General features: G+C 38.6%; 1 protein-coding gene across 14 annotated transcripts in view; it reads left to right on the top strand.

Moving 5' to 3' along the window:
- Nucleotides 1-26,183, top strand: part of ppp1r12a (protein phosphatase 1 regulatory subunit 12A) — a 122,608-nt gene that overhangs the window by 50,238 nt on the left and 46,187 nt on the right. For all 14 annotated transcript variants that reach the window (XM_062982664.1, XM_062982663.1, XM_062982667.1 and 11 more), the window contains exons 3-6: nucleotides 2,846-2,964; nucleotides 15,959-16,118; nucleotides 17,070-17,214; nucleotides 21,419-21,493. In XM_062982664.1, coding sequence (XP_062838734.1) covers nucleotides 2,846-2,964; nucleotides 15,959-16,118; nucleotides 17,070-17,214; nucleotides 21,419-21,493 — 499 coding nt within the window. The remainder of the gene's footprint in view (nucleotides 1-2,845; nucleotides 2,965-15,958; nucleotides 16,119-17,069; nucleotides 17,215-21,418; nucleotides 21,494-26,183) is intronic.

Genomic DNA, 26,183 nt, shown 5'->3' with positions numbered 1-26,183 from the left:
GCAGATCCCAAGTTATGAACAAAATAAGTTCTGTAGGTTTGTTCTTAAGTTGAATTTGTATGCAAGTCAGAACAGGGACATTTTTTCAGTGTAACTCCAGCCTTCTATATACATGTCTTAGCTTTGGATATCACCACTCATGTGGTGTTTCTTTTGCTGTTTGTGCCCCTGTTCAGAAGATTTCACCTCACTTTCTGTCCCTATGATAATTAGATTTGGGAAAAAAATGGCTTGTCATGTTAACAAGGATTGGTGGTAAAAGTTCAGTGGAGACCCCTTTCCTCCATGATAACACTCTTAGGAGTGAATTTCCCTTCCAGTCGGTAGATTTCTCTCACTTCCTGTTATCTCACCCCCGTTCTTAACAATGAATTATTTGTAAGTCAGATGTTTGTAACTTGGGGACTGCCTGTACTGATTATGAAAATGCTGATTTGTGATATTGGAAGTTTTGTGAAGTATGTGTTGGCTGTACAATTTATTCAGTTGCTATGTCAGACATTCCATTCAGGCGGTGTGAATTTACCATTTGGGACAGTGCTCCTTAAAAGTACTTCATAACAGATATTTCTACTGAGCAATCCATGTTGGACATGCTTTTAAAGTGTCCTGCATAGGGAGAAAGTACATTTCTTCTCTGTGTTATATTTATGTGTAGCATAGAAGGACCATCTAAGTTCTTCCATAGTCAACATGGAATAGCAGTGGGCTGCTGAACGAGAAGTAGAGTGTTTTATCCTGCTCACATGCCAAAATGCAGTTCCACCCTGGTGCCTGTGCCAAGGCTAGCAGTAAAAAATGAGGCTGAACAACAAATGCTACCATATTTGTAACATCAAGAAATTAGTTTTTCCCATTGTTACAAATTTTCCTACTTCCATTGAAACATTTGGATGTTGATATCAAAATTTTTGTGACAGAATAGTGTGCAAGAGAGATTCTGATTTTAAAAGTGGGGTGTACTATGAATATGATATACATGTGTAAGATCATAAATTCTGCAATGAAGTAGCTTTGTATTCTAGTAAATATGAAAAAGGACTAAATGATGCTTGTGTGTGTTTCTGTTTCCTGGATTGAGGAGTTGAATAATTGCCATTTATTTTTAGTATGCAGAAATCAAGGAGGTAAACAAGTAATACGAGATTTTTTTTTTAAAGATGGAAACTATATTAATGGACAAGCCACCAAAATTAAACCTAAAAATACTTCAGCAAGAAGCCATGCATGCAAAAAAATCCTTAAAAAGATGACCAAGTATCCTGAAAACAAAGTTGACATTTAAGGGTTGCACAGTCAAATGAGAGTTGATGCTAAACTTGTCGAGGAGAGAATACAACTTCGATCTTTATCATCTAGAAAGAGGTATCAAAGGCTGCCCATCTACCCACATTCAACATTACCCCACAAATCATTTTATTTAAATTAGTACAATCATATGAGAAATGTCTTTTGAGAATTAGTATTCATAGATTCATGGAAGCACCACATAAGTGATCAGCAGATTAAACTCTATAGTACTCTATCTCAGAGAAATCATATAGATTTTGGCCAGTTAATTGAATACCTAACTCGTTCTGCATTAGCATTGCTATCTTCATTGATGCAAGATCAGAGAACTAAAACTTAATGATAATAAAGAACATCTGCAATGTTAGAGTCATAGAATAATAGAGTTGGAAAAGACCACATGGACCATCTAGTCCAAAGCCCCTGCAATGCAGGAAAAGCACAATCAAAGCATGTTAATCACAATGTAATAATGAATATTTTGTCCAGTATTGCAAACCCAAACATAAATCATATTCCAAAGGGGAAAGTGGACATCCTTGCGTAGTGCATCTCCAAAGATAAATGATGCAGAAAAATAATAATTAGTCAATGCTAGAGTGGTCTTGCTCCTGCTTGTCTTGTGTTATTGGGTACATTTCAGTCTGTGCAACCTAAGGATGTGATCAGTGTCTCAGAAGAGGTGAGAGCCACCGCATGTTTGTTGGAACTGTGCTTTTCGTGGGTTATAAAAGTAGATATCCAAGTGGATAAATGGTTTGATTAACGTGTCAAGACACAACACCAGTTTGCCTAAAAGAGATTGTGATAAGTTTTTTGTTTCCTGTAAAAGTTCTTCCTGAAGATATATTGTCTACTACCAGCCAGCCTCCAATATTCCTGTTTAAGGTAACATCCTGTAGCATTCAGTTCATGTTCCTAGATGAGATAAGTAATCTCGATACATTTTGATGTAGTTTTTGTTTATGGGATAGAGACATGGGGTATAACCTATGCTGGGAGCTGGACAAGAGGAATGTGCCCCAATTAGTTTTCTGGACCTGTCTGACACTGTTCAATACTGATGCCAGTCCTTGGAGGAGTGAACTCAGATATTAATACTGGAAGATTCCTATTCAACTCCCTGCTAGTGGACCTGTGGGGTTCTACAGCACTTGGTTTTGTACTTCATGCTGTTCAACATACAAATGAGGCTGTTGAAGCTGTTTGCACTTTTGTTGTTCAGTGCCATCAGTATGCCAATGATACTTAATTAGGTTTTCCATCTAAATCCAAGGAAGCTATTTTGATGCCAACGTCTGCTGTCAGTAATAGACTGGCCGAGAGTGAACAAATTAAAGTGTAATTTATACAAGCCAGAGGTGCTTCAAGGAACAGAGATACTCATCTTATAATCTGAAAGGAACTACACATTTCTTGTTGATTAGATGTCAAAGAGTATAAGTATATGCTCGGAATATATGTGCTTCTTAGTCTTTTTCACTGAATTAATAATAATAATTAATAAAGTAATTGGAGCAAAACAACATTAATTGTATTTTTCTTTTGTCCACAGATATTTAATTAGTCAAGGAGCACATGTAGGAGCTGTAAATAGTGAAGGAGATACACCATTAGATATTGCTGAAGAAGAGGCAATGGAAGAACTGCTTCAAAATGAAGTGAATCGACAAGGTAATTTTTAAGGTTTAAAATGCTACATTTTACAATGTAAAAAGCAACAGTCTCATTCTGCATATAAGAAAGCAAGATTTAGCTTGTCAACATGGAAATTCAGTTGGTCATACTATTGTATTGGACTTAGTGGAAAGTGGGCATAAGCTTACAAACTGCTCCCCTTTTAAACAAATTTTCTTGATCTCAGTTTTCAGATTTTGTTATTTATTTATTTGGGAAATTTCTATATCACTTTTCTCCCATAAACTCAAGGCAGTTTACAATAGCAGTAAAACATACAATATAAAATAAACCATAAAAATTAACCCCAAATAGGTTACATAATCTTCCTTGTAGGACATTAAAATTATCACAAAATGAGCAAAAATATTGTAAAAATTCCCCAAGTAGATAAAATATAATTATAAAATGCAAATTCTAAGCTTTTTTGGATTAATATTTATAAAGGCTGATATTCCTCTGTATTGTTGGGATACTTCAGCCAAATTCAATTTAGTATTTAATTTATCTCTAAGTATTAATTCCTCCAATGGGATTAACTATGTTGTTAGTATTTTTGCAGCGTGGAAGTACTGCGTGGCTAACTGCATGTTACTTTGCATTACTCTGCATTACTTGATTGAACGCCAAAGTAGATACAATAGGAATCACACAATTAACAATTGTATTAATTTTTTAAAAAACACTAAGTGGTGGACATAAAACTCTGTAGTGGAGTTGAATGAACTTTTAAGTGTGCCACTTTTAAGTGTGATTGCAAATTTTAAACACATTATCTGCATTTTGGCGTGAAAACCTTTGTAGTTATTTGATTTTCTTCATTGTAATTGAAACTCACAAGACCATCAGTGTGACTCTGGAGGTCATACAAATTGTTAGAGCCTTCTGCCTTATTCCGTTCACCACTGAACCTACTTTCACCTACTGTCAGGTGTTTTTAAAGCCTTTTGTGCAGTTAGTAATTAAGGGTATGCTAGTATACATTCCTTATCTTAAGAATACTAGGTATGTTTGTGGATAGGGTGTGAAGGAAAAGGGGGTGAATGAAAAAAACAAAGCTTATTATTTATTTATTTATTAAATTTATACCCTGCCTTTCCCTAGTCAAGGGCTCAAGGTGGCTTACAGCCAGTAAAAACATACAATATAAAATTAAAAACAAGTTAATACCATAAATATTAGCAAATGCTGTGAAACACTAATTAAAACCCCAATAAAATACATTAAAAACCACCCTGATAATACGTAACAAAGTCAAAGGGCCTTTCTAGCCTTCCAATATCATCAGTTTTTTCTGAAGACTTCTTTGAAAAGGAAGGTTTTTAGGCTCTTCCTGAATGCCAACAAAGAGGGTGCAGATCTAACCTCCCCTGGGAGGACATTCAAAAAAGAGGGAGCCACTCCCGAGAAGAACTCCTCTCTAATGATCTTCAAATGTCACGAATCCTTGAAGACACCAGCATTTCCCCACCTGGTGTGTACAAAGGAACCTGATGTCTCAGGTAATCTGGACCAATGCCGTGAAGGGCTTTAAAGGTCAAAACCAGCACTTTGAATTGGGCCTGGAAACCAATTGGGAGACAATGCAGCTGTTTCAGGAGCGGAATAGTATGTTCCCTTATATCCACTCCCTTTAATAGTCTAGCTGCCAATCTTTGAGCAAATTGAAGTTTGCAATTTGTTTTCAAATGCAGCCCCACATAGAGCACATTACAGTAGTCCAGGCGGGATGTAACCAAGGCATGTACCAGGTCAGATTTTCCCAGGAACGGTCACAGTACGCGCAGCAGTTTAAATTGTGCAAACCTCCACCACCTGGACTTCCAGGTTTAAAGAGGAATCAAGAATCACCCCCAAACTGTGAACCTGAGCGTTCAGGGGAGTGTAATCCCATCCAGCTACAGTTGTACCCCTATTCCCAGATCCATCCTATGTGAGACCAGTAGTACTTCCATCTTATCTGGATTCTGTTTCAATTTGTTTACTGTCACCCAGCCCATTACTGCCTCCAGACATTGGTTCAGGCGCAGCATGGATTCATTGACATTATCTGGTGAAGAGGAGTAGTAGAGTTGGGCATCATCTTCGTACAGGTGATACCGAATCCAAAACTCCAGATGATATCTTCTAGCTGTTTCATGTAGATGTTAAATAACATCAGGGAACGTGATGAGCCCTGTGGGACTGCACAGTCAAATTGCCATGGAGTCGAGCAGGACCCCCCCCCCCAACACCACCACCTGGCTGCGATCTGAGAGAAAGTACTGGAACCACTGCAGAACAGTGCCTCTCGGCCCTATTCCCATCAGTCGCTTCAGAAGGATACTATGTCGATGATATCAAAAGCCACTGAGAGGTCAAGGAGAACCAAATAGGTCACACTCCCCTTATCTAGTTCTCCATGTAGATCATCCACCAAGGTCACCGACCTGAAGCCAGATTGAAATGGATCTAGAAAATCAGCTTCATCCAAGAACCCCTGGAGTTGTCTGGCCACTACCTGTTCCAGAATGTTGCTGATGTATGGCAAATTGGACGCCAGTCTATAGTTCTCAAGCATGGTCGGATTAAGTGATTGTTTTTTCAATGTCGGTCTCACCACTACTTTTAGAGCTGTGGGAACCTTGCCTTATTGGAGTGAGGCATTGATGAGTTCCCTTATCCAAGGCATATACCCCTTAGCTTGTTTAACAAGACAGGGTGGACATGGGTACAGGATACAAGTAGTGGCCCTGACTTCTCCAAGGATCTTGGCAGCATCCTTGAAAGTGATCCATAAAAAGAGGATCACTAAAAATTATCCATAAAAAGGGGACCAGATGGTGCTTTGGTTACATTCACAGGAGCTGTAGCAATCGTGGTGTCCAAAGAGTGAATCCGACTAATTTTGGTGGTGAAGTAGGATGTGAAGTCTTAGCAGTGAGCTGTTGGGTGGAATGGAAGATCATCTATGTTGGTTTTTACCAAACTTCAAACTACTCTGAACAACTCTGCAGCTCTATTCTTCTCAGCATCTATCGAACCAGAATATATAGATATTTTTTTTTGCTGCCTCTGTAGCCAGTTCATACAGTCTGCAGTGGTCGTTGATTTTCTTCAAATTGGATTCGATCTGAGTTTTTCGCCACTTGTGCTCTAGTCTCCTTTCTTGTTTCATTGCTAACAGCTCGCTGGAAAACCAGAGAGCCAGTTTAGCTCCACATCAGGGAACAGATGCTTCGGAGCAATCGTATTGATAGCCTTGGCTGCCTCCGTATTCCAGAGTTTCATCAGGGTGTCAATAGGATCACCTTTCCTGGTGGCTGAAAATTCCACAAGGGACATTAGGAATTGTAGTGAACCTTAGGCCGGGAATGAAGCCTGGGTAACAGTGAGTGAGGCAGACCTCCATTTTTTAGAGGAAATGCCAGGCAGCCATTTTGAATGTGGTTAGAAAGGGGGAGGAGCTTAGAGAGAGACTCCTAGGATTGGCCAACCAGAGCAGATGGGAGGAGCCAAGTCTTAGAGTGCAGAGAAAAAAAAGAGTTCCAGGGAGTTCGGTTTTGGAGTTTGGAAAGGAAAGAGCAGTTTGGAGTTTGGAGGGTGTGTGTGAGAGAACTGAAAGCTGTGAAAACTGACAGGCTAGGTCAGGCAGTTTGGATCTCTTGGGAGGAAGATAACTCAAGGGATTGACTCTCACTACTGAGCTGGTTAATAGAAAGACTCTAGGTTAGAATTAATTAACAACACAGGGGAACTCGTGACTATTCTTAGCAAATAGAGCGAGGGTTTTTGTGACCAATAGATAGATTGGTTGGTTGAAAATGTTTGAAACTAAGTGAAGTAATCCGAAACATACAACTAAGTTAAGTTGAAGAATGTCTGTAACCGTTTACGCTAATGTACCTCTCTGAAGTAATCATTTGCCTGTTTTAAGAAAATAAATTTTTATTCTATTTTCAACTTTCAAAAGCCTCCACGGTGAATATTTCTGTTAAGAAACCTTTATAAAAGTTCCAGCAAAACAACAATAAACATACCACAGAAAAGCCTCATAGTGAACATCAGTTTGGGAGCCAGGGGTAGAAGCAGTGTGGGCAGGGAATGGGATAAACTTATCTCAGACACATTTAACAACAAAAATCCTAAAGACATTTTAGGTTGGTGGCAGCTACCATTTTAAAAGAAAATCTAAAATCAAACGGTATTCCCTCGCCTCTCACATACATGTGCTTGCGTGTGAGAGTGTAGAGTGGAGAGGTGTCCATTATATTAGGTGTCTGCGCAATCTGTTATATTAGCCTCTCCGCTCATTCTATTATATTGGTGGCAGCAGTGGGATTAAAAGATTTCCGCCCTGCCTCATTCCTTTATATTGATGGTAGCGGTAGGATAAAAAGATTCTCCCCTGCCTGAAGGAGCCTCTCTGGGCTCCCCGCTCATTCATTTCCTTTATATTTGGTGTCAGCACCATTCCTTTATAGGAATCCATTTGAATCCATAAGTCTCCTGGGGTAGACCATCTTAATGGGTCCACTACCTCTGTGGAGGGTAGGAGTCCGGGTGAGTCTAAACCTGACCAAGAAATGATCTGACCATAACACAGGAACTATGTCTAGTTCCTGTGTTATGGTCAGATCATTTCTTGGTCAGGTTTAGACTCACCCAGACTCCTACCCTCCACAGAGGGTAGTCTAGTTCCTCCACCATCAGATCATGATCCCCCCCCCCCGCCCTTTATGACAAAGAGGTCAAGAGCGTGACCTGCTCTATGAATAAGGCCAGTCCCATGGTAGTCATGGCGGTCATGAAGTCTTGAGTTGTGCCTACCAGGGAGCCCTCAGTGTGAATGTTGACAACCCCCGGCATAAGCCCTGAGATTAACCTTGCTAGCTCAAGTAGGGAGGTTGTTGGGCAGTGAGGTGGCTGGTACACTAAGATGATCCCTAATCTGTGCCGGCAATTCACTCTAAGACAGACACACTCAAGACCTTCAAGTGGGGCAGAAGGAACTGAAATGTTCAATTCCTCCCCAATTTTTAAACATGATGAGTAGTACTTAGTATGTAATAATGGAAAGGGTAACTTTATTCTCAAAGCAAAGGCAACCTTGCCTATTGTAAATAAAACCCCCCAAAGCCAGTTTGAAGGCTAACCCCCGACTAGGCTGATAAAATAACAACCCAATAATAAAATAATGCTTCCTTATATACATAGTCCAGAGTTTTCTACAAGCCTTTTAAGGTTAAAGCCATTTTGAAAACAAAAATATGTATTACAACATTTTGCTTCCTGTCTGGAGTATTCTAAATATTTCACTACACTGGTATGGATACTGTTCCAAAAAAATAAAGGTAGTACTCATATTGAGGGCAACAGGCATTTGATTCTGATTTGATTAGACCAGTGTATGGCGAATCTTACCCAGACAGTCTCTAAGCATGAATGTTAAATGTGTGTCCATTGTTTAATCTCTATTTTGTGTATTTTAATACTAGCTTGGGAACCTGGGTTATTTGATAAAGGCATTATTTGTCTTTGATTGTTAGGTATTCTCAGTTTGGAGTGGGTGAACTACAATTCCCAGAATCGTGGGTCAATCCTCCCCAAACCCTGGCAGTATTCAAAGTTGGCCATTTTGGGTCTGTGTACCAAGTGTGATCCAGATCTGTCGTTGGCTGGTCATCGCCTGGCTGCAGTGCTCTCTCCATGGGGGTGAACTGCTACAACTCCCAGATTCCAGGGGCAGTTGTCCCAAAACATCTGTCAGTATCCACAGCAGGCTATGTTGAGTCTGTGTGCCAAGTGTGATCCAGATCCGTCGTTGCTGGGTTCAGTGCTTTTTGTATGCAGGTGAACTACAACTCCCAAAATCAAAGCCCATTCCCACAAACCCCTGCAGTCTGTTCAGTTGGTCATGAGGCATCTCTGTGCAAAGTTTGGTCCCGGTCCATTGTCGGTGGGGGGGGGGGGGTCACTGTTTCTCTGGATGCTGGTGAACTATAACTCCCTTTGCCCCAAACTTGTCCAACATATTCTTTTGGTTATGGGGACTCTGTGTGCCAAGTTTGGTCCTGGTCCATCGTTGGAGGGGTCTGGAGTGGTCATTCATTCCGGGTGAACTATAAATCCCAGTACCTGCTACTCCCAAATGTCCAGGCCAATTCCACTCAAAACCCACCAGTATTCAAATCTGGGCATATCAGGTATGCATGGCAAGTTTGGCCCAGAGCCATCATTGTTTGGGTTCATAGCATTCTGGGTGTAGGTGAACTACAACTCCTCTACATTCCCCAGTAGGAGTCACAGCACTCTTGACTTGATGCAGGGTGAACTACAACTTCCACCATGTGGAGTCAATCCCCCAAACTCCTCCAGGAAGTGTAGTTGTGTTGTGTTTGTTCTGCAGACAGATTTGAAAGGGAAGGGCAGTAGGCAGGGTCATGCAAATTTTACAGCAATGGAGAACCCTGGGATGCCTGCCTGTGGTGGAGGACAATGCAAAATCTAGGATGAAATGGCCCCAAAGGAAAGCATTCCTTGGGTGGTGGGCCGTAGTGTTTGGGGAGGACATTGGCAGGGTTTGGGCTAAAGTTCATGGAGCTCTCTATAACCGCAATGTCAGTGGAAAAGAGTGACTTGCTGTCTCCTCAGCACTGGGAACTGTAGCCTGTTTGTGGAGGCCGGAGGCTGTCTGTGTGAACGGACACCCGTGCCACATACACACATACGGGTTTTCACTTTTATTATGGAGATAGATAGATAGATAGATAGATAGATAGATAGATAGATAGATAGATAGATAGATACTAGCTGTGCCCGGCCACGCGTTGCTGTGGCGTCGTCTGGTGGTGTTGGTGAGAAATTGTTGAGGTAGTGGTGAGCTGTTGTATGGTTGTCTTTGTGTTTAGTATACACACTGAAGTTTATGGCAGTGTGGAGTCAAGATAATCCAGTTCAGATAATATAAGATTCTAAATGGGTTATATAGCTGTGTGGAAGGGCCTTGAGTCTACACTGCCATATAATCCAGTTAAAATCTGATAATCTGTGGAAGAGGCATAAGTGAGGCCTAACTGTGCCTGTCCCCTGGACTGAGTAAGTTGCTAGGAGACCAGGTGGGTAGAGCTTAGCCTTCAAACTGGCAGCAATTGGATAAAAACTATTATTCCTCTCCCTGTAATTACCGTGTTTCCCCGAAAATAAGGCAGTGTCTTATATTAATTTTTGCTCCCAAAGATGCTTTAGGTCTTATTTTCAGGGGATGTCTTATTTTTCCATGAAGAAGAATTCACATTTATTGTTGAACAAAAAATGAACATTTATTATATACTCTACAGTAGTTGTCATCACAAACCAGCATAATCAGACAACTGTGAATCCTATAATGTTACTACCATTATTTCCATGTACAATACTCTATGGTATGTACATTTACCAATTGTGCATGCTCTGGTGTTCTGTTCGTTGGGCATGCTTCCAAACAAAAACTTTGCTAGGTCTTACTTTCGGGGGAGGCCTTATATTTAGCAATTCAGCAAAACCTCTACTAGGTCTTATTTTCTGGGGATGTCTTATTTTAGGGGAAACAGGGTAGGACTTTATTTTTCTTTTCTTTTTGTTGTATCAACCTAGAGCCATGAATGATGGGTTGTGTTGTCAAATTTCGAGGTTGGGGGGCCTGTAGTTTTGTTGTTTTGTCCGCTGCCCTGATGCCATCACTCTTTTATTTATATATATACTAGCTGTGCCCGGCCACGCGTTGCTGTGGCGAAGTCTGGTGGTATGGGAAATAAAGTATTGAGGAATTGGTGGTAGTTAAGGTCAAGGGAAAAGATTTTCCTCAGACATTAAGTCCAGTCGTGTCCAATGACTCTGGAGGTTGGTGCTCATCTCCATTTCTAAGCCGAAGAGCCAGCGTTGTCCGTAGACTCCTCCAAGGTCATGTGGGATGACTACATGGAGCGGTGTTACCTTCCCGCCGGAGCAGTACCTCTTGATGCACTCACATTTGCATGTTTTCGAACTTCTGGGTTGGCAGAAGCTGGGGCTAACAGTGGGGGCTCTCTCCGCTCCCCCAATTCAAACCTGTGGCCTTTCGGTCCAGAAGTTCAGCAGCTCAGCGCTTTAACACGCTGCACCATCAGGGGATATTATTTCCTAAAGGTTGTGAATATACAATATTTCTGATTGGTTTTTTTTGTTTGTTGGAGGCAAGTATGAATGCTGCAATTAGGAAAAATGATTAGGATGTAATAGCCTTGCAGCTTTAAAGCCTGGCTGTTTCCTCCCTGAGTGAATTCTTTGTTGGGAGGTGTTAGCTGGTCCTGATTGTTTCCTGTCTGGAATACCCTTGTTTTCAGAGTGATGTTGTTTGCGATATTTTATGTGCTTCTACTGTCTGTGGCCCTGAGAAAACAGGATTTGCCAGACTTTGATGATGGGAATACTTTGTTGGGAGGTGTTAGCTGGCCCTGATTGTTTCCTGTGTGGCATTCCCCTGTTTATTTACTGTCCTGGTTTTAGAGATTATATTTTTCTGCATTATTCTATCCCAGTAATTATTTCATATTAAAGAAGAATCTCACTTATCCAACATTCGCTTATACAATGTTCTGGATTATCCAACGCAGTCTGCCTTTTCATAATCAATGTTTTTGTAGTCAGTGTTTTAAATTCATTGTGATATTTTAGTGGTAAATTTGTAAATACAGTACAGTAGAGTCTCACTTATCCAACATAAACGGGCCGGCAGAACGTTGGATAAGCGAATATGTTGGATAATGAGGAATTAAGGATAACCCTATTAAACATCAAATTAAGTTATGATTTTACAAATTAAGCACCAAAACATCATGTTAGACAACAAATTTGTCAGAAAAAGTAGTTCAACACGCAGTAATGCTATATAGTAATTACTGTATTTATGAATTTAGCACAAAAATATCACGATATATTGAAAGCATTGACTACAAAAATGCGTTGGATAATCCAGAACGTTGGATAAGCGAGTGTTGGATAAGTGAGACTCTACTGTAAATACTACATATAATTACTGCGCATGAAACTACCTTTTCTGTCAAATTTGTTGTATAATATGATGTTTTGGTGCTTAATTTGTATAACGATTACCTAATTTGATGTTTAATTGGCTTTTCCTGAATCCCTTCTTATTATCCAACATATTCACTTATCCTGCCGGCCTGTTTACGTTGGATAAGTGAGACTCTACTGTATATTGATAATCTTAAATTATCTGCTTAGAACTGGATTATATGAGGCCCCTTCTTCACAGCTGTATAAAATGCACACTGAAGTGGATTATATGGCAGTGTGGAGTCAAGATAATCCAGTGCAAAGCAGATAATATAAGATTATAAATGGGTAATATAGCTGTGTGGAAGGGCCTTGAGTCTACACTGCCATTTAATCCAGTGCAAATTAGATAATCCGTGGAAGAGACCTAAGTGAGGCCTAAATCTGCCTGTAGCCTAACTGAAACCTGGCTGTCCCTTGGTTGCTAGGCAACCAAGTGGGCAGAGATTAGCCCTCTAAACTGGCAGCAATTGGATAAAAAAATTATTGCTCTCCCTCTAATTAGGACTTTATTTTTCTTTTCTTTTTGTTATATCAACCTTGAGGCGTGGATGATGGGTTGTGTTGTCAAATTTTGAGGTTGGGGGGCCTGTACTTTTGTTGTTTTGTGAATTGCCGTGATGCCATCACTCATATATATATATATATATATATATATATATATATATATATATATATATATGAGAGATACATTTTAATATGTAGTTTTTATAGAAATATATTTTAATATGTGTATTTGTAGCGTTTTTGCAGCGTAATTATTCTTTTACCCTCCTTGAGCCATGAGGATAGGCGGATAAGAAATAAAATTGTTATTATTATTATTATTATTATCATCATCATCATCATCATCATCATCCTCATCATCATCATCTTTTGCCAAGTGCCTCATCATATCATCGAACAGAAGCAGAAGTGAGCAAAGCCTTTCTTTTTTCTGAAATTTCCATCTTTTTCTATAATAACAAGTCCCCTGACAGTGCTTTTCTTAAGTAATTTCTCAGTTTCTCAATCTATCCATTTGGAATGTCATCTTAGCACTTGTGCATCTCTGGTTCTTGGAGAAGGCCAAGGTGCCTGATTCTGCTATTCTAGCCTCTCATAACATTAATGCCACTTATTAAATACTTGGACAGAAGAGGAATAATTTAGAGGCCAGCCAATCTGTTTCTTCTCCTTCTTCCTAGTCCTGCAGGGAGGCAGCCTTCTTCTCTGCATGCTGTGCAGTTAGAGCTCCAAAATCTTGGAACAGAGATAAATCATCCTTTTCCATATTTATCTATCCCTGAGCACAAGAAATTTGCTGTTGGTGTGTGTCTTCAAGTTATTTTTGACTTATGACAATCTTACACTGAACTCGTCATGGGGTTTACTTGACAAGATTTGTTCAGAGAGGATTTGCCATTGCCTTCCCTTGAGACTAAGAAAATATAATTTGCACAAGGTCACTCAGTGGGCTTCCATGGATAAGTGGGAATTTGAAGCCAGGTCTCCCAAAGTCTTAGTCCAACACCCAAACCACAGTCTTAATCTGGCTAGTGGACACAAGGACAGAATTACACTGAAAGTGTGCATCATTTTAAGCATCAAGCCTTGAAGAATAAGGACATCATCCTGTTAGGCTTATCCCATGAGATCAAGATTCAGTCAGATGAGAGCAAGGTTGCTGCCTAAGCAGTGGACCACTTTCTGAAGTTTAAAAATATTTGACTAAATTCAGTTGCCCACCATCCATATCCCAAAGGAAAGGAGAAGGGTGCATAGATCAAGTCGTATCTTTATAAGATGTGAATCTGAAATAGGAAGACTTATTCTACAATGAAATATTAAAGAAGTGGAATGTGTAAATATCCAATAGAATTATGTTTAAGTGACAAATTGAAATGTTCCATCACACGTGCTACTTTGTAAGGATGTGTCAGAAGCCTTGACCCTCAAATACCAGCAGAGCATTAATACGCAGTCCCAAGGTCAAGCTGATAGTCCAACAAAGAGGCAACCAACAGCAGGATAAGACAGCAGAGTAACCGAGTGTCTGTCCGAGTGTCTGTTCCAGGGTCGTAAGCTGTATATCAGAGAGTACAGAGTACAAGGTTGAATCAGAATCTGTAAGCCAAGTTCCAGGAGTCAGGCCAGAATTTGTAGCTTCTACAGCTGATGCTGCACTGAGCAACAAGGTACCATCATTGAGTTACTTAAATCCTAAAACCATAGGTGTGTTACCTGTTGCTGGCTCACTTCTTAGCTAATCTCAAGAATCTACACTGCTGGTCTTTGAAACCCATACTGGTCCATAAAAGCTGGAACAGTTAACTCTTCCTCAGCCTGCTCAGAGTACTTGCCTGTATTTGTTCTGCAGGCTGAGAAGTAGTAGCTTTGTCCATGGGTGATGCTTCAAAGCTTGGCTGAGGGAGCTGCTGAGTCCTGCTGGGCTCCAGCTCAATGAGCATGTTCTCATCCTTGCTTTCCAAGCTGTCCACAACAGGATGGCAGGACCCACTTGTAAGTTTGTGATTTTCTTTCAAAAGCCTTTTCAAAAAAGAAATGATAACTTTACTGGAATAGTCCCAAGCTTTAAACTGAATGATAAAACATGCCATCTGCAGACAGATGTGGTTTGCTAGAGGTGTAAGTACTATTTGCCAAGGAAATATCTGGTAGTTTTGTAACTAAAAATTCCTTGTGCAATGAGAGAGTGTGAGAGAGTGTCATACTTAGAAAAGGAAGGAGCAAACATTGAGTGATTATCTGGGCAATTGAAAATTAGAGATAATGAGATTTAAGATTCATTTTAAATTAAATACCATTGTGACTACTTGTTATATTTTGACTGATAAGTCATCACAACATTTTGCTGCAATTGAAACAATTAGAGGGCATTGGCTAGTATCCAGATTGCTTCCATAATTCTTTAGCAGTAAGGAGGAGTTGTCTTTAATTTGTTAATTACCCAATGCATAACTTTGACATAGCTAGAAGTGTATGCGTGCCAAAATGCTGAGAATTAGGTTTGTTTAAAATGTTATAAAATGGCTGCTTAGCATACTGTTTTAATGTTAAACTGAAACCTTTCTGCTGATTACCTTATAATGTAACCAGTCGGTCTCTGTGTGGATACTCAAACATTTCTTATTATTTTAAAAGAGTATTTCCAAAAGCATTTTAACAAAATAAACTTTAAATAACTTTTTTGAAAGGAGTTGAAATATCAAACTACAGTTATTTCATTGCTACCTGTGGACCGGTTCTTTCTCTCTTGGTTAATATCAATGTTTGTTTATAAGATTTTAATCTATTTTTTAAAGAAGAGAACATCACAAGAATGTTTCTTATTTTATACATTTTCCTATGGAATTAATGTTACAGTGAGGCATTGAATTTCATTTATCTTTCTCTATCCACCTTTAATCTGTATCCTACAATTTAATTATCATGTACTTCAAATTACTTTGAATGTAGCTTTTCAATTCCAAGCAGCTTTAAATGTGACTATATTTAAAACACACTTTGATGCACCCTTAACTATATGAAATTTGGATCAGACATTTTCTTGTAGCTGTTGACATTCTTGCATTTCAGTCAGAGGTCCAGATCCTAGTACACAGAGATCTACCCCTTTGAGAATAATGCTGTTTTCATCAGTACATAGTATGAACTATTGTTGCCATTGGAATATCTCTACCTCTGACACAATACTCACAGTGTAGGGAAGTAGTTGGTTGATTTGACCTGAGTTTCTTTTGTAATATTACACCAGCATCCTGCCATGTTGAAATTCATGCTGATGCACGCTAACAAATTCTGATTCTGTATTCTACTTCAAATAGTTGATTCTTCTTATGCTTTGTAAAGATACTTGCAAGAGCATCATTAATAATATGAGGAATTTAAAATACAAGCTTCTTTTCTTTTTCAGGGGTTGATATCGAGGCAGCTCGGAAAGAAGAAGAAAGAATAATGCTTAGAGATGCAAGACAGTGGCTTAACAGCGGTCATATAAATGATGTTCGACATGCAAAATCTGGTGGTACTGCACTCCATGTAGCTGCTGCCAAAGGATATACAGAAGTCTTAAAGTAAATATATATTTTAATGCAGATTTGAAATATGGTTTTAGAAAGCTGTGCAATCCATAGGTCTTTGATTTACTTACTGATGCCATGTAAATTTTGTGAGTTTCAAATGTTTGAGACCTTCTAATCATGATAGAAGGATTAAAGTGTATAATTTGTTGGAGCCTAACAGAACTGACCCATGCTTAACCCAAACTGTTCATATTATTAATTGAGTCTTTCAAAATTGGAAATGGAGGGATGAGCAGCCTGATTAACGTGCAGGAGATTTTTTTTCTAATTTCACATCAGTTTCTAATACAGTTGTATGCTATACAAATACTATTTTCTATAGAAAGCTGGTGAAAATGTTTTTTCTTAAAAAAAGATGTAGAAATTGATAAAACATTTTCTGCTACCGAGTTTCCCTGAAAATAAGACAGTGTCTTACATTAATTTTTGCTCCCAAAGATGCGCTAGGTCTTATTTTCAGGGGATGTCTTATTTTTGCATGAAGAAGAATTCACATTTATTGTTGAACAAAAAATGTTGTCATCACAAACCAGCATAATCAGACAAACTGTGAATCCTATCAAGAATGTCTTGTTACTACCATTATTTCCATGTACAACAATCTATGGTACGTACATTTACCAATCCTATATGCTCTGGTGTTTGTTTGGCGGGTCTGCTTCCAAACAAAAACTTTACTAGGTCTTACTTTCGGGGGATGTCTTATTTTTGGGGAAACAGGGTAGTTTCAAACATCACCTGAAAGTAAAAACATAGTTCTTCTGGTAACATTTAGCAGTATAAATAATAGTAATTGATGTGATGAAGCAGTTCAGTTTCTAAGCTTAGTAAGCTCTAAACATGCTTGTCTGTAAGCAAGGTTTCAAAACGTACAATATACAGTTCCACAGCTCTTTATTTTTGTTTAAAAACTAATTAATCTCACTGATCTAATTTCTTCAGGCTTTTAATACAGGCTGGCTATGATGTAAATATTAAAGATTATGATGGCTGGACACCACTTCATGCAGCAGCTCATTGGGGTAAAGAAGAAGCCTGTCGAATATTAGTGGAAAATCTGTGTGATATGGAGACGGTCAACAAAGTGGTAGGAATTTTGTGGAATTATTGTCAAAATGTAAAATAAATTGTGTATGGGCTGAAAAACATTAGGAAATAAATGTGCCAAATTTGTAATTGATGCCTTGGCACACTGTTTTAAATGTTAACCACAGATTTATCATATAAATAAAACAGCTAGAGTAATCTTAGCTGTCGGATTGCTTATTACAGAATCTTGTAATTTCATATTTTCTCATCTCTATGTCTAAAACACAATACTGGCATAGACATTTGAACCAGTTTGCATTACAATTTATAATAATTTCACCTATTCACCAAACCAACTCTTTGGTTTGCTACTATTTACTTGTTTAATAACATGGCTAAATCATCCTGTAATTTGATATAGTGATATCTTTGTAATTACTTCATTTGGTTCGCATTTGTACTCTATCCTGTTTTAGTCATGGCAGAATTGTGTTCATCATGGTCATAAAGCTTTTAGGAACACCTGAGAGAGCAACTTTGGTAGCACTATTTTTTTCTTGAGATATTAGGATAATATTGCTACTTCACCATATGTATGTCTTTAGCTATGTGTGTCAGGAACCTGTAGCTGCTTCCTAATGCATATATGTATTGTGAGATGCACACACCATATACGGTATATCCTTTTATCTGAATCAGTGTAGGGAAATGTATATAGGATGCAGTGCTCAGAATCCCTACAGAACAGCTGGTTGTATTTCATATATTTAAATAGCACATAATATTGTGTGAAGGAGTTAGCTAACTGCTCTTAACTGTAACACTTGATCATGGCCAGATGTCCTCAGATATTTCGGCAAGTCATAAACAATATCCACAGTGTCTCTCTCAGGGCACAACTTGCCTTTTCAGGTGATACTACCATTTCTGCTTCTGTGAGCAGATCAGCATGATTGAATGCAATTGCACTTTGAAGACAAGTACCCAAGTCATTTAAGCACAACTACTAAATATTCTAAAGGCATTACGTCCTCTATGATCTTGGAAGATAAGCAGAAACAGCTCTAGTTAGTAGTGGGTAAGAGATACCAGACACTATAGGCTATATTTCAGATGAAGGAACTGACAAATCACCCTCTGAAATTTCCTTAAGAAAGGCCACAAGATTTGAAGACATAAAAGACACACACACAGACACTAATGTAGCAGTACCTTGGGTTTGTACATGTGATCCTGCCAGTTGTGTAAGCCACCCTGAGTCCCCTCAGGGACAAGGGCGGGGTAGAAATATCAGAAATAAATAAATAAATACTTGCCCCATTTTCCATCCTTTCAGACTACTGTGGGCCAATTCTGGTCATTTTTAAAATCCAACCTGGAAGTGATTTTTTGGTTAATGCTAGTTTTGGAAGAAGAAAAGGGTTACCATTTTGGGTACCAAAATGTCTCCAGAGCATTTAAATGGGAAAATTACACTTTTTCACAGACTTGTGGGTGCTGATTTTTTTTTGGAAATGGTGGGAGGGCTTCTGGACTGCACTTCTCCTTCCTTCATTAAAACATAGTTCCTCTAATGCTCTATTACACATATTGTTAATCAGAAAATAACTGCATAAATCAGGTAATATTCTTTGTATTCTCTTGATTTGGTTTTCTTTTCTTTTTTATGTATATTTTTATTATAAAGAAAAAATTCACTACATAAAGAGTGGGGGAACATTTTAGGTAAAGAAAATTAGGAAAAAAGATAAAAGAAAAAAATTGGTTTTCTTGCAAATTTTAAGTTTTTAAAAAGATAATACACACACTTTTTTTGCTTGTTTTATATTCAAATCATGATTTAGATCACAGAAGAAGGGCTAATATTGTTAAAGGAAAATACTTATTGGCTGAAGTCCTATAGTGGAGCTAGAGTTTGACGCAGTTAAGGTAACATGTCCAATCATGGCAGTTATCATTCCCAGAGTTCTCTGTCCTCTGTCTCTTCTGTTTAACCATTCTGACTCCATTGGCACGTATGCTTTCTCATTTCCAAATCCTAAGGATGTCTTTGGAAATGAGTATTTTTGAGCTGCTAATAAACATTCACGTCTTAAACATTTTGAAAGATATTAAAAGTTGATTGCTTATCCTGCAACAAACTTAAAATAGTCTCATTGCACTGAGAGGAGTTGGATTCCGTGGAAAGTGTGCTACTCTGAGTCTTTGGATTGCTTAATCTTTTCATTTAGGATATTACTTTAATCTGAAAGCTCCAACCATATAGTTAAATTTACTTATAAATGCTAAGAAACCAGACTGGGTGTTTGTATACACCTAGTTTTTAAAAATATATTTGTTTTGCGCAGATATCTTATGTGCCATATCTGTGATTTTGTAACTATTTCTTTGTGCAGTTTGCAATGGGTGTTTTGTCTTGAAAAAAATACTCAGCAGTCTAAAACCACTTAAGCAGTTCATCCAAATGAATACCCACTGGGAAAAAAATTATGTTTGCTGATTGTTGCCATTGCCAGCTGAGGATTCTTTCCATGGTTATTTGTGGTAGCTGGTTTTTCAAATTTATCTAATGATACAGTCAACTGTGTGCATCCATCTACAAATTGTTTTTTGAGAAGACCAAATTAAAAACTATATAATAGCACGTATGAGAGAGAGAATACATGAGAGAGACATGAGAGAGAAGTTATAATAGAATATGTCTAAGAAATTGAAATATTAGGTATCCCTATATAAGAACTCTTGTAAATGTATACTGAAAGCAGTGAAAAATTAAGAAAACATGATATAAGTACTTTTTAAAAAGCGTGCCAAAATAAGTATTATGTCCTTAGTGGGAGGACAGATCTAGCAGCTTGATGTGAATGTAAAGTAGGAAAAGATGCCAGTAGGATCTTGAGAAGGCAATGAAAATGACCAGTTTTCACATTCTAATTACCAATCCCAGAGCAATGATGAGTTATATAAATCATTGAAAATTATTACCCAAGACATATGTGATGGGTAAAGGCGATTTTACCACGTTGACTAATGTAGTTAGGGTAATTTGCTCCTTTAAGAATTTTGACATCCGGCAGGCCCCGACCCTTCTAGGCTTCAGGAAGAACGTAAAGACATGGCTTTGTGTGTAAGCATTCAAAGAGTAAGCATTATATTGACACGGTCTGAACTAAGGTCTATGTGCACGGTTCTTAGACGGATGGAATTAAGTAATTTATATGTTTTTAATGCTTGTATAATGTATTCTTATCGATTATTGTTAATGGTTTTTAATGTGCTGTTAATTTTTTACTGATTTGTTTGGCATTGAAGTTTGCCGGGTGTTGTAAGCCACTTTGAGTCCCCTCGGGTGAGAAAGGCGGGGTAAAAATGTTGTAAATAAATAAATAAATAAAATGCTAATCAAGGTGGCAAATTGCAACATTCACACGTACCTCAAGCAGACGAGTTCTTTTCCCCACCCTGGATATTCCACAGATATATAAACCTCACTTACTTAGTTTTTAGCAGACCCCTCAACCTCTGAGGATTCCTTCCATAGATGTGAGTGAAATGTCAGGAGTGAATGCTTCTGGAACGTGGCCATACAGCCCAGAAAAGTCACAACAATCCAATATTGCAATCCATAATTAGTGAACTCCCTTTATTTTGAAAGAAAGCATGTAAGGAGTTGAGTATGAATTATGAAGGTAGTTAAGACTTTTTAATTTTTTATAAGGAATGATTAATGTGTGTGTGTTTACTTAAATAAGTCCTTATAAATCTAAAGAACTCAATACTGTTTTTATTCTTAGTGTTCATTTAAGTACACTCAGAGGGAAACTATAGTTTAATAGATAGCACCCATATAGATCTATCCAACATGTATAAAGGGATTGCCTATTCTGAATAATTTAGAATAAAATGTTTAGTTTAACCTTGAAACTGTAGTGTAAGACCATGAGAAAATGAAGGTTTTTGAAAACAGAAGCCATTATGTTTATATTAGTTCCATGTAGTGAGATCACTTAACCTACAGTAAGTGCCAGGAGAATGTTCAGAAATCATTTAGTTTTGTTAAACTTTGCAATGGTGTAATACAAGACAGCTTACATTTCAATGTCCCCTTCCCATGAACAATGTACATTTACAAAATGATGATGCTGTATTCACAGCATTAGATCTGGCCATTAAATAATCCGTTGGAGATATTTATTCCCTTTATGATTGTATGATCAGGTTAACTCTGCCATAGCCTAATTTGTTGTTTATTACTTCTTCAGGGTCAGACTGCATTTGATGTAGCTGATGAAGACATTTTAGGATATTTAGAAGAACTTCAAAAGAAGCAAAATATGGTAAGGCTTTTCAGCACAAAAAAAGCTTCTTTGAGTTAATTTATGAAAGTTCCTTAAGCTAAATAACAGTATTAGTCTACTGGCTTAGTATAGTCACCTCTTCACATTTGGGGGTTCTCTTTCGCAGATTTGATTTTGTACAAGTTTTAGCTACTGCTTGACCTTCTTGCTTTACATCTTCTACTGCCAGATTTTAATCCCCTTTCTGGGCAAACCATAGCAGCAAAAGGTGTGAGGTGAGGAAGTGGGATGTCAGGAAAGATGTTTACACTGGCAGTGGAAGGTATGAGGTGAAGAAGTTGATCCTTAGGAAAGGTATTTAAATTTTGGCTGTGGATGTGTGAAGCAAGGAAGTATGAAGCAGTCGGGAAAAGCATTTAAAATGTTATCTGAGGCTTCGTGTTAGAAAGGTAGGAAAGGAAGTGCAGGCAGTGCTGTTGGTGTGAAAAAAAGTCTGTAGGGTGTACATTATCACATTTACATTTTTCAACTTTCCCAGGAGTCCTGGGCTCCTAAACTTACAATGAAGGGACCTGACTGTATTTGTTCCTTACTCACATTAGCTATGTAGCATTACAAGCTATAGCTCTTCAATGGGAAATATTAGGAATTGCAGCTTGAATCCTCTGCATGCAAAACATTATCTCAGTTTCTGCTACATTGTATTATGTGATACAGTAACTAGTATTGTAGAATTTCATTGCTTGCATAAAAACAACACATTGAAAAATAATGGCAAAGAGCTCTACATTTTCCAAATCTAGCAGTTGGTTTCCCTCGAAGACAAACCCTTACACAAGCTGTTGTCATGTATTCTCATGTATAAGTTGGCCTCGCATAAAAGTTGAGAATAAGTTTGAGTTACGAATTTTGATATGATCTCTGATTAGTCAAGAGTCATTCTGTGGAGCGGAGAAAGTTCCAGGGCTGCCTGATTCCCCTCCCTGGACATTCAAAAAGGCTTTCTGTCACTCAGTTCAGAGAAGGGTGTGGTTGCTTTTTATTATTAAAGTTAAGGGATATTATTAACTCTTTATCAAAAACAGCAATCACTGTCTTCTCTGAGCAGAATGATGAACGGATATAAAAGAGGCACCGATCCTTTGTACTTTCTTGACATTCCTTTGAGGGGAAGTACCAAAGAGCCACTTCTATGGTTGCTGACATTTTCCCAGCATTCAGAAAGGTCAGAAGCAGTGCTGCAGCAAAGAGAGTAGAGGTTGGATTGGCTAGTGCTTCTTAGGACAGACTAAGTGCTACCTTCCACCACTGTATTCAAAGAAGAGGATGGTTTTATAGAGTTAAGGAAAATACATTAACATGTGGATCCTTTCTCCCAGATTTTTTTGGGCTTTGTTTTTTTTACTCAGATTTCTAGGGATATTTCCAGTGTATACAGCAATTACAATACACTTGAATGGCCATTTCTGAAACAGTCCCTGTGTGGAAAGTCTGGTGGTGACTCAGTACAATGCTCGATTGAACCCTTCATATGCTTTCATTCATAAAAGTGGGACACATACATGCTGAGTCTCCTTCCAGAGATATTTTTTTGGAGTTCACAAGTTGCATCTTGTAAAATGTTCATACAGTTCTATGTTAATTCAGAATTCTATACTAATTGGTCTGACCTTTGGCTTTTAACAATTGACTTTTTAATTTTAAAAAAAATTACACAAAAGTACATTATTTTGAGGGCTCTGGTAGTCTGAAAAATGATCAATAAATATTTTAAGTAATTCTTATTTGACAGCATGTTATGATTGCTATTTACTTATTTAGACATTTAATAATTTTGTTGCTGTGTTATGATGAATGAAGCCCAGTATATCAGAAATCTTCTTGGAAATGGATTTTCAGCCAAAATGTTGGCTTCTTACAATATCCTACAATGATTTTGAAGTTGCACTAATGTTATTACAAAACTCTGCAATCCATCCCCCACCATATCATCATTTCAGATCAGAATCTGTTAATTTTATAGATTACAACATCTCAGATGTTCCAGTTATGAAAGTTGTAGCTTAGTAACTCCAAGTTGTTTTTCAAATTATGGGTTGCTGTAGCTTGCATGTTTGGACTAATACCAAATTTCATCTCAGAATAAAAGTAGAATCTCACTTTTTTGAGGCTTTGGATATTTTCCTTCTAACTGTGATAGAAAATTCAACCCAAATTAATCAGTTTATCAACACAGTACAAATAAATGCAGTAAGAGGATGAAACCTGCTGCATTGCAAGCAAAGAAGTACATGTGTATTTGTAGACATTTTTGAGGTTTATTAAAGTAATACACTTCCCAACTTGGCATTTTGGCCAGGTTCATTTTTTTCTGTCTTTCTCAGTAAGGAATTCCTAGAGAGGCATTCCCTCTAGGAAATTGCTAGGACCACCAGGGCAGCTTTGTGCCCACTTGTGGAGGAAGCATACCATAGAACTGTGTAGAAAACCTAGCAGATTCCTAGGACCATTTTCCCCTGATTGCAAGGAAGTGAAACCACAAATATGAGTTCCAAAGTTATGGAGAAGTTGTCACAGACAGAACGCCACCAGATAAGATTCAACACAGTTTATTAAAGATACAGAACCAAAAATGCCCGTAAAAGACAAAGGGCTAGGCAAACACTGGCCTTCAAGGAAAAAAGATACTAAAAAACGTTCAAAAGATAAACCGGATTAAACCGGAGTTTAATCCGGGTTAAACCAAAAATGCTTACTTCAGCCTGGCATTATAAACAAACAAAAGCTGGTAAACAAGGTTCAAAGAAACACAAGTAACTGGCAGCAGATACTTCTCTGCTACCAAAAGCTGTAATTGAGTAACTAAGAAGTTACTCCTCCAAGCAGCAAGCGAACTCCGGGTTCAAACACTTCAAACAGGGCAGCAGCGGTCAGCGGGGTCTCAATCCGGTCCGAAGGTCGAAAGCCAGGTGCAGATGCCTTTAATTCACCAGTTCCAACGATAGCCACAGGAAGAGTAGTCCGAAGTCGTAGTCAGTCAGTCAGTCAGTCAGTCAGTCCAGAGTCGACAATTAGTGTCCGTCAAGAAGACGACGGAGGTCCAAGGTATTCAGCAAACGAAACACACCCGTCTTCAGGAATTTCCCAACAAGATCCCAAGCGTCCGTCCAGATTACCTTGCCCAACGCAATTAGCCCTGGATTCCAAACCCCATTTTATGCCAGTTTACAACTCCTCATCGCTGTCAGCTGTTACCCTAATTCCAGGTGCCTCATCATCATCCTCCTCATCAGAGCTAACACACCTTTGACTACGCCCCACAGCATCCCCAGCTGTGGATCCCGTTCCATCCCTCCAGCTCGTCCACGGGTCTAATCCTGAAATCCCCCAGTTGCCTTCCACACTATTATTGCCGGTGGTACCCAAATCCTCCCTCACACGAGTCCATTCCATGTCATCCTCCTCTGAGCTAACCATCTCTTCCTCCATACCCTCGGTAAAACCCTCAAAGGAGTCTTCGTCTGTTGGTTCTGCAAATAAGTCCCGCAGCCGCTTCCTTTCTCGCTCCTCAAGAGAGTCTGACTCCCGAGGAGTCTTACGACCACGTCTCCCAGTATCGGAGCCATAAGGCTCAACCATAACAGAAGTCTTCCAGTAATTTTTAACATCCCCCCTCTTTTTCTCTTTGTTTGAGTAGTGCTTTAGGCACGCCATTAAACCTTTCCTATTTATAAACTAGTGCCCTATTCTTTCAGATAGAGAAGGGATGTTGGACTTAGATGATAGGACTCTTTGGACCAATTGTCCAGAGTTGTGTCATCTTTGCCAACTAAGCTGATGAGTTGGCAAACGGCTGATGAGAGTCATAGCAACATCTGGGGAGACATGCATTCCCTTCTGTTTCGGGAGGAGAAAAGTGGCAATACTGTCAACGAGATCAGCCCTCTTCCCCATCTGTCTTGCTTGGCTACTTGGGAGAACTTGTAACCTTTTATTGTGGATTGCGAATAAGGGGGTTGAGTTCATTTTATACCAGCTACACAAGAAAGAAAATGATAGAACACTTTGATTCATGTCATGAGAGACTCAGTGCAGCTGCATGTAATGGATAGGAATTTGATATCTGTAACCCACTGTGCAACTGGTACTGAACTACCATGTTCCATTTAGTGGTATTTATCAGTTTTTGGAGCCATAGAGACCTTAAGAGTTGCTCCTGATGCCAAAGCAAACTAACATTAGGCTCTCATATATTCTCTCAAGGCATTTCCACAAAACAACTAAGTGTAATTCGTGGTTGAAACCTAAAGCTGCCCAGTCACAAAAAAAATCTACTCTTTCCTCTCTCACACCCTCTTCCTCATTAGACATTTCCACTTATAGGAAACTTGTGGGAGCCTGAAATATGTACCAAATTAGAGCCACAATAACTCTTGATTGTAAGTCTGGTATATGAAATTGTCCTCCTCTGTTTTGCTTCTGAGTTGCCATATATATTGAGATGATTGAAATGGGAATGTTTGCCTTGGGCTTGAGTCTCACCTGTGGCATTTGTGCAGTACTAATTATGCTTCACTTGATCTGTAATCCTTTTAATGTAGAAATGTTCACCAACTGAACCACATTCTTGTTGGTCATGCCTTAAAAGTAATATCAGTGTTGAAAGCTGAAAGCTTTTTTTAATATATATATATATAGGGACAAGTTCTGAATTGCAAGGACTCTAAAT

The sequence above is a fragment of the Anolis carolinensis genome, chromosome 5, assembly GCF_035594765.1.
Source record: "Anolis carolinensis isolate JA03-04 chromosome 5, rAnoCar3.1.pri, whole genome shotgun sequence".
NCBI lineage: Eukaryota > Metazoa > Chordata > Lepidosauria > Squamata > Dactyloidae > Anolis > Anolis carolinensis.
This window is presented reverse-complemented; position numbering and strand designations above follow the sequence as displayed.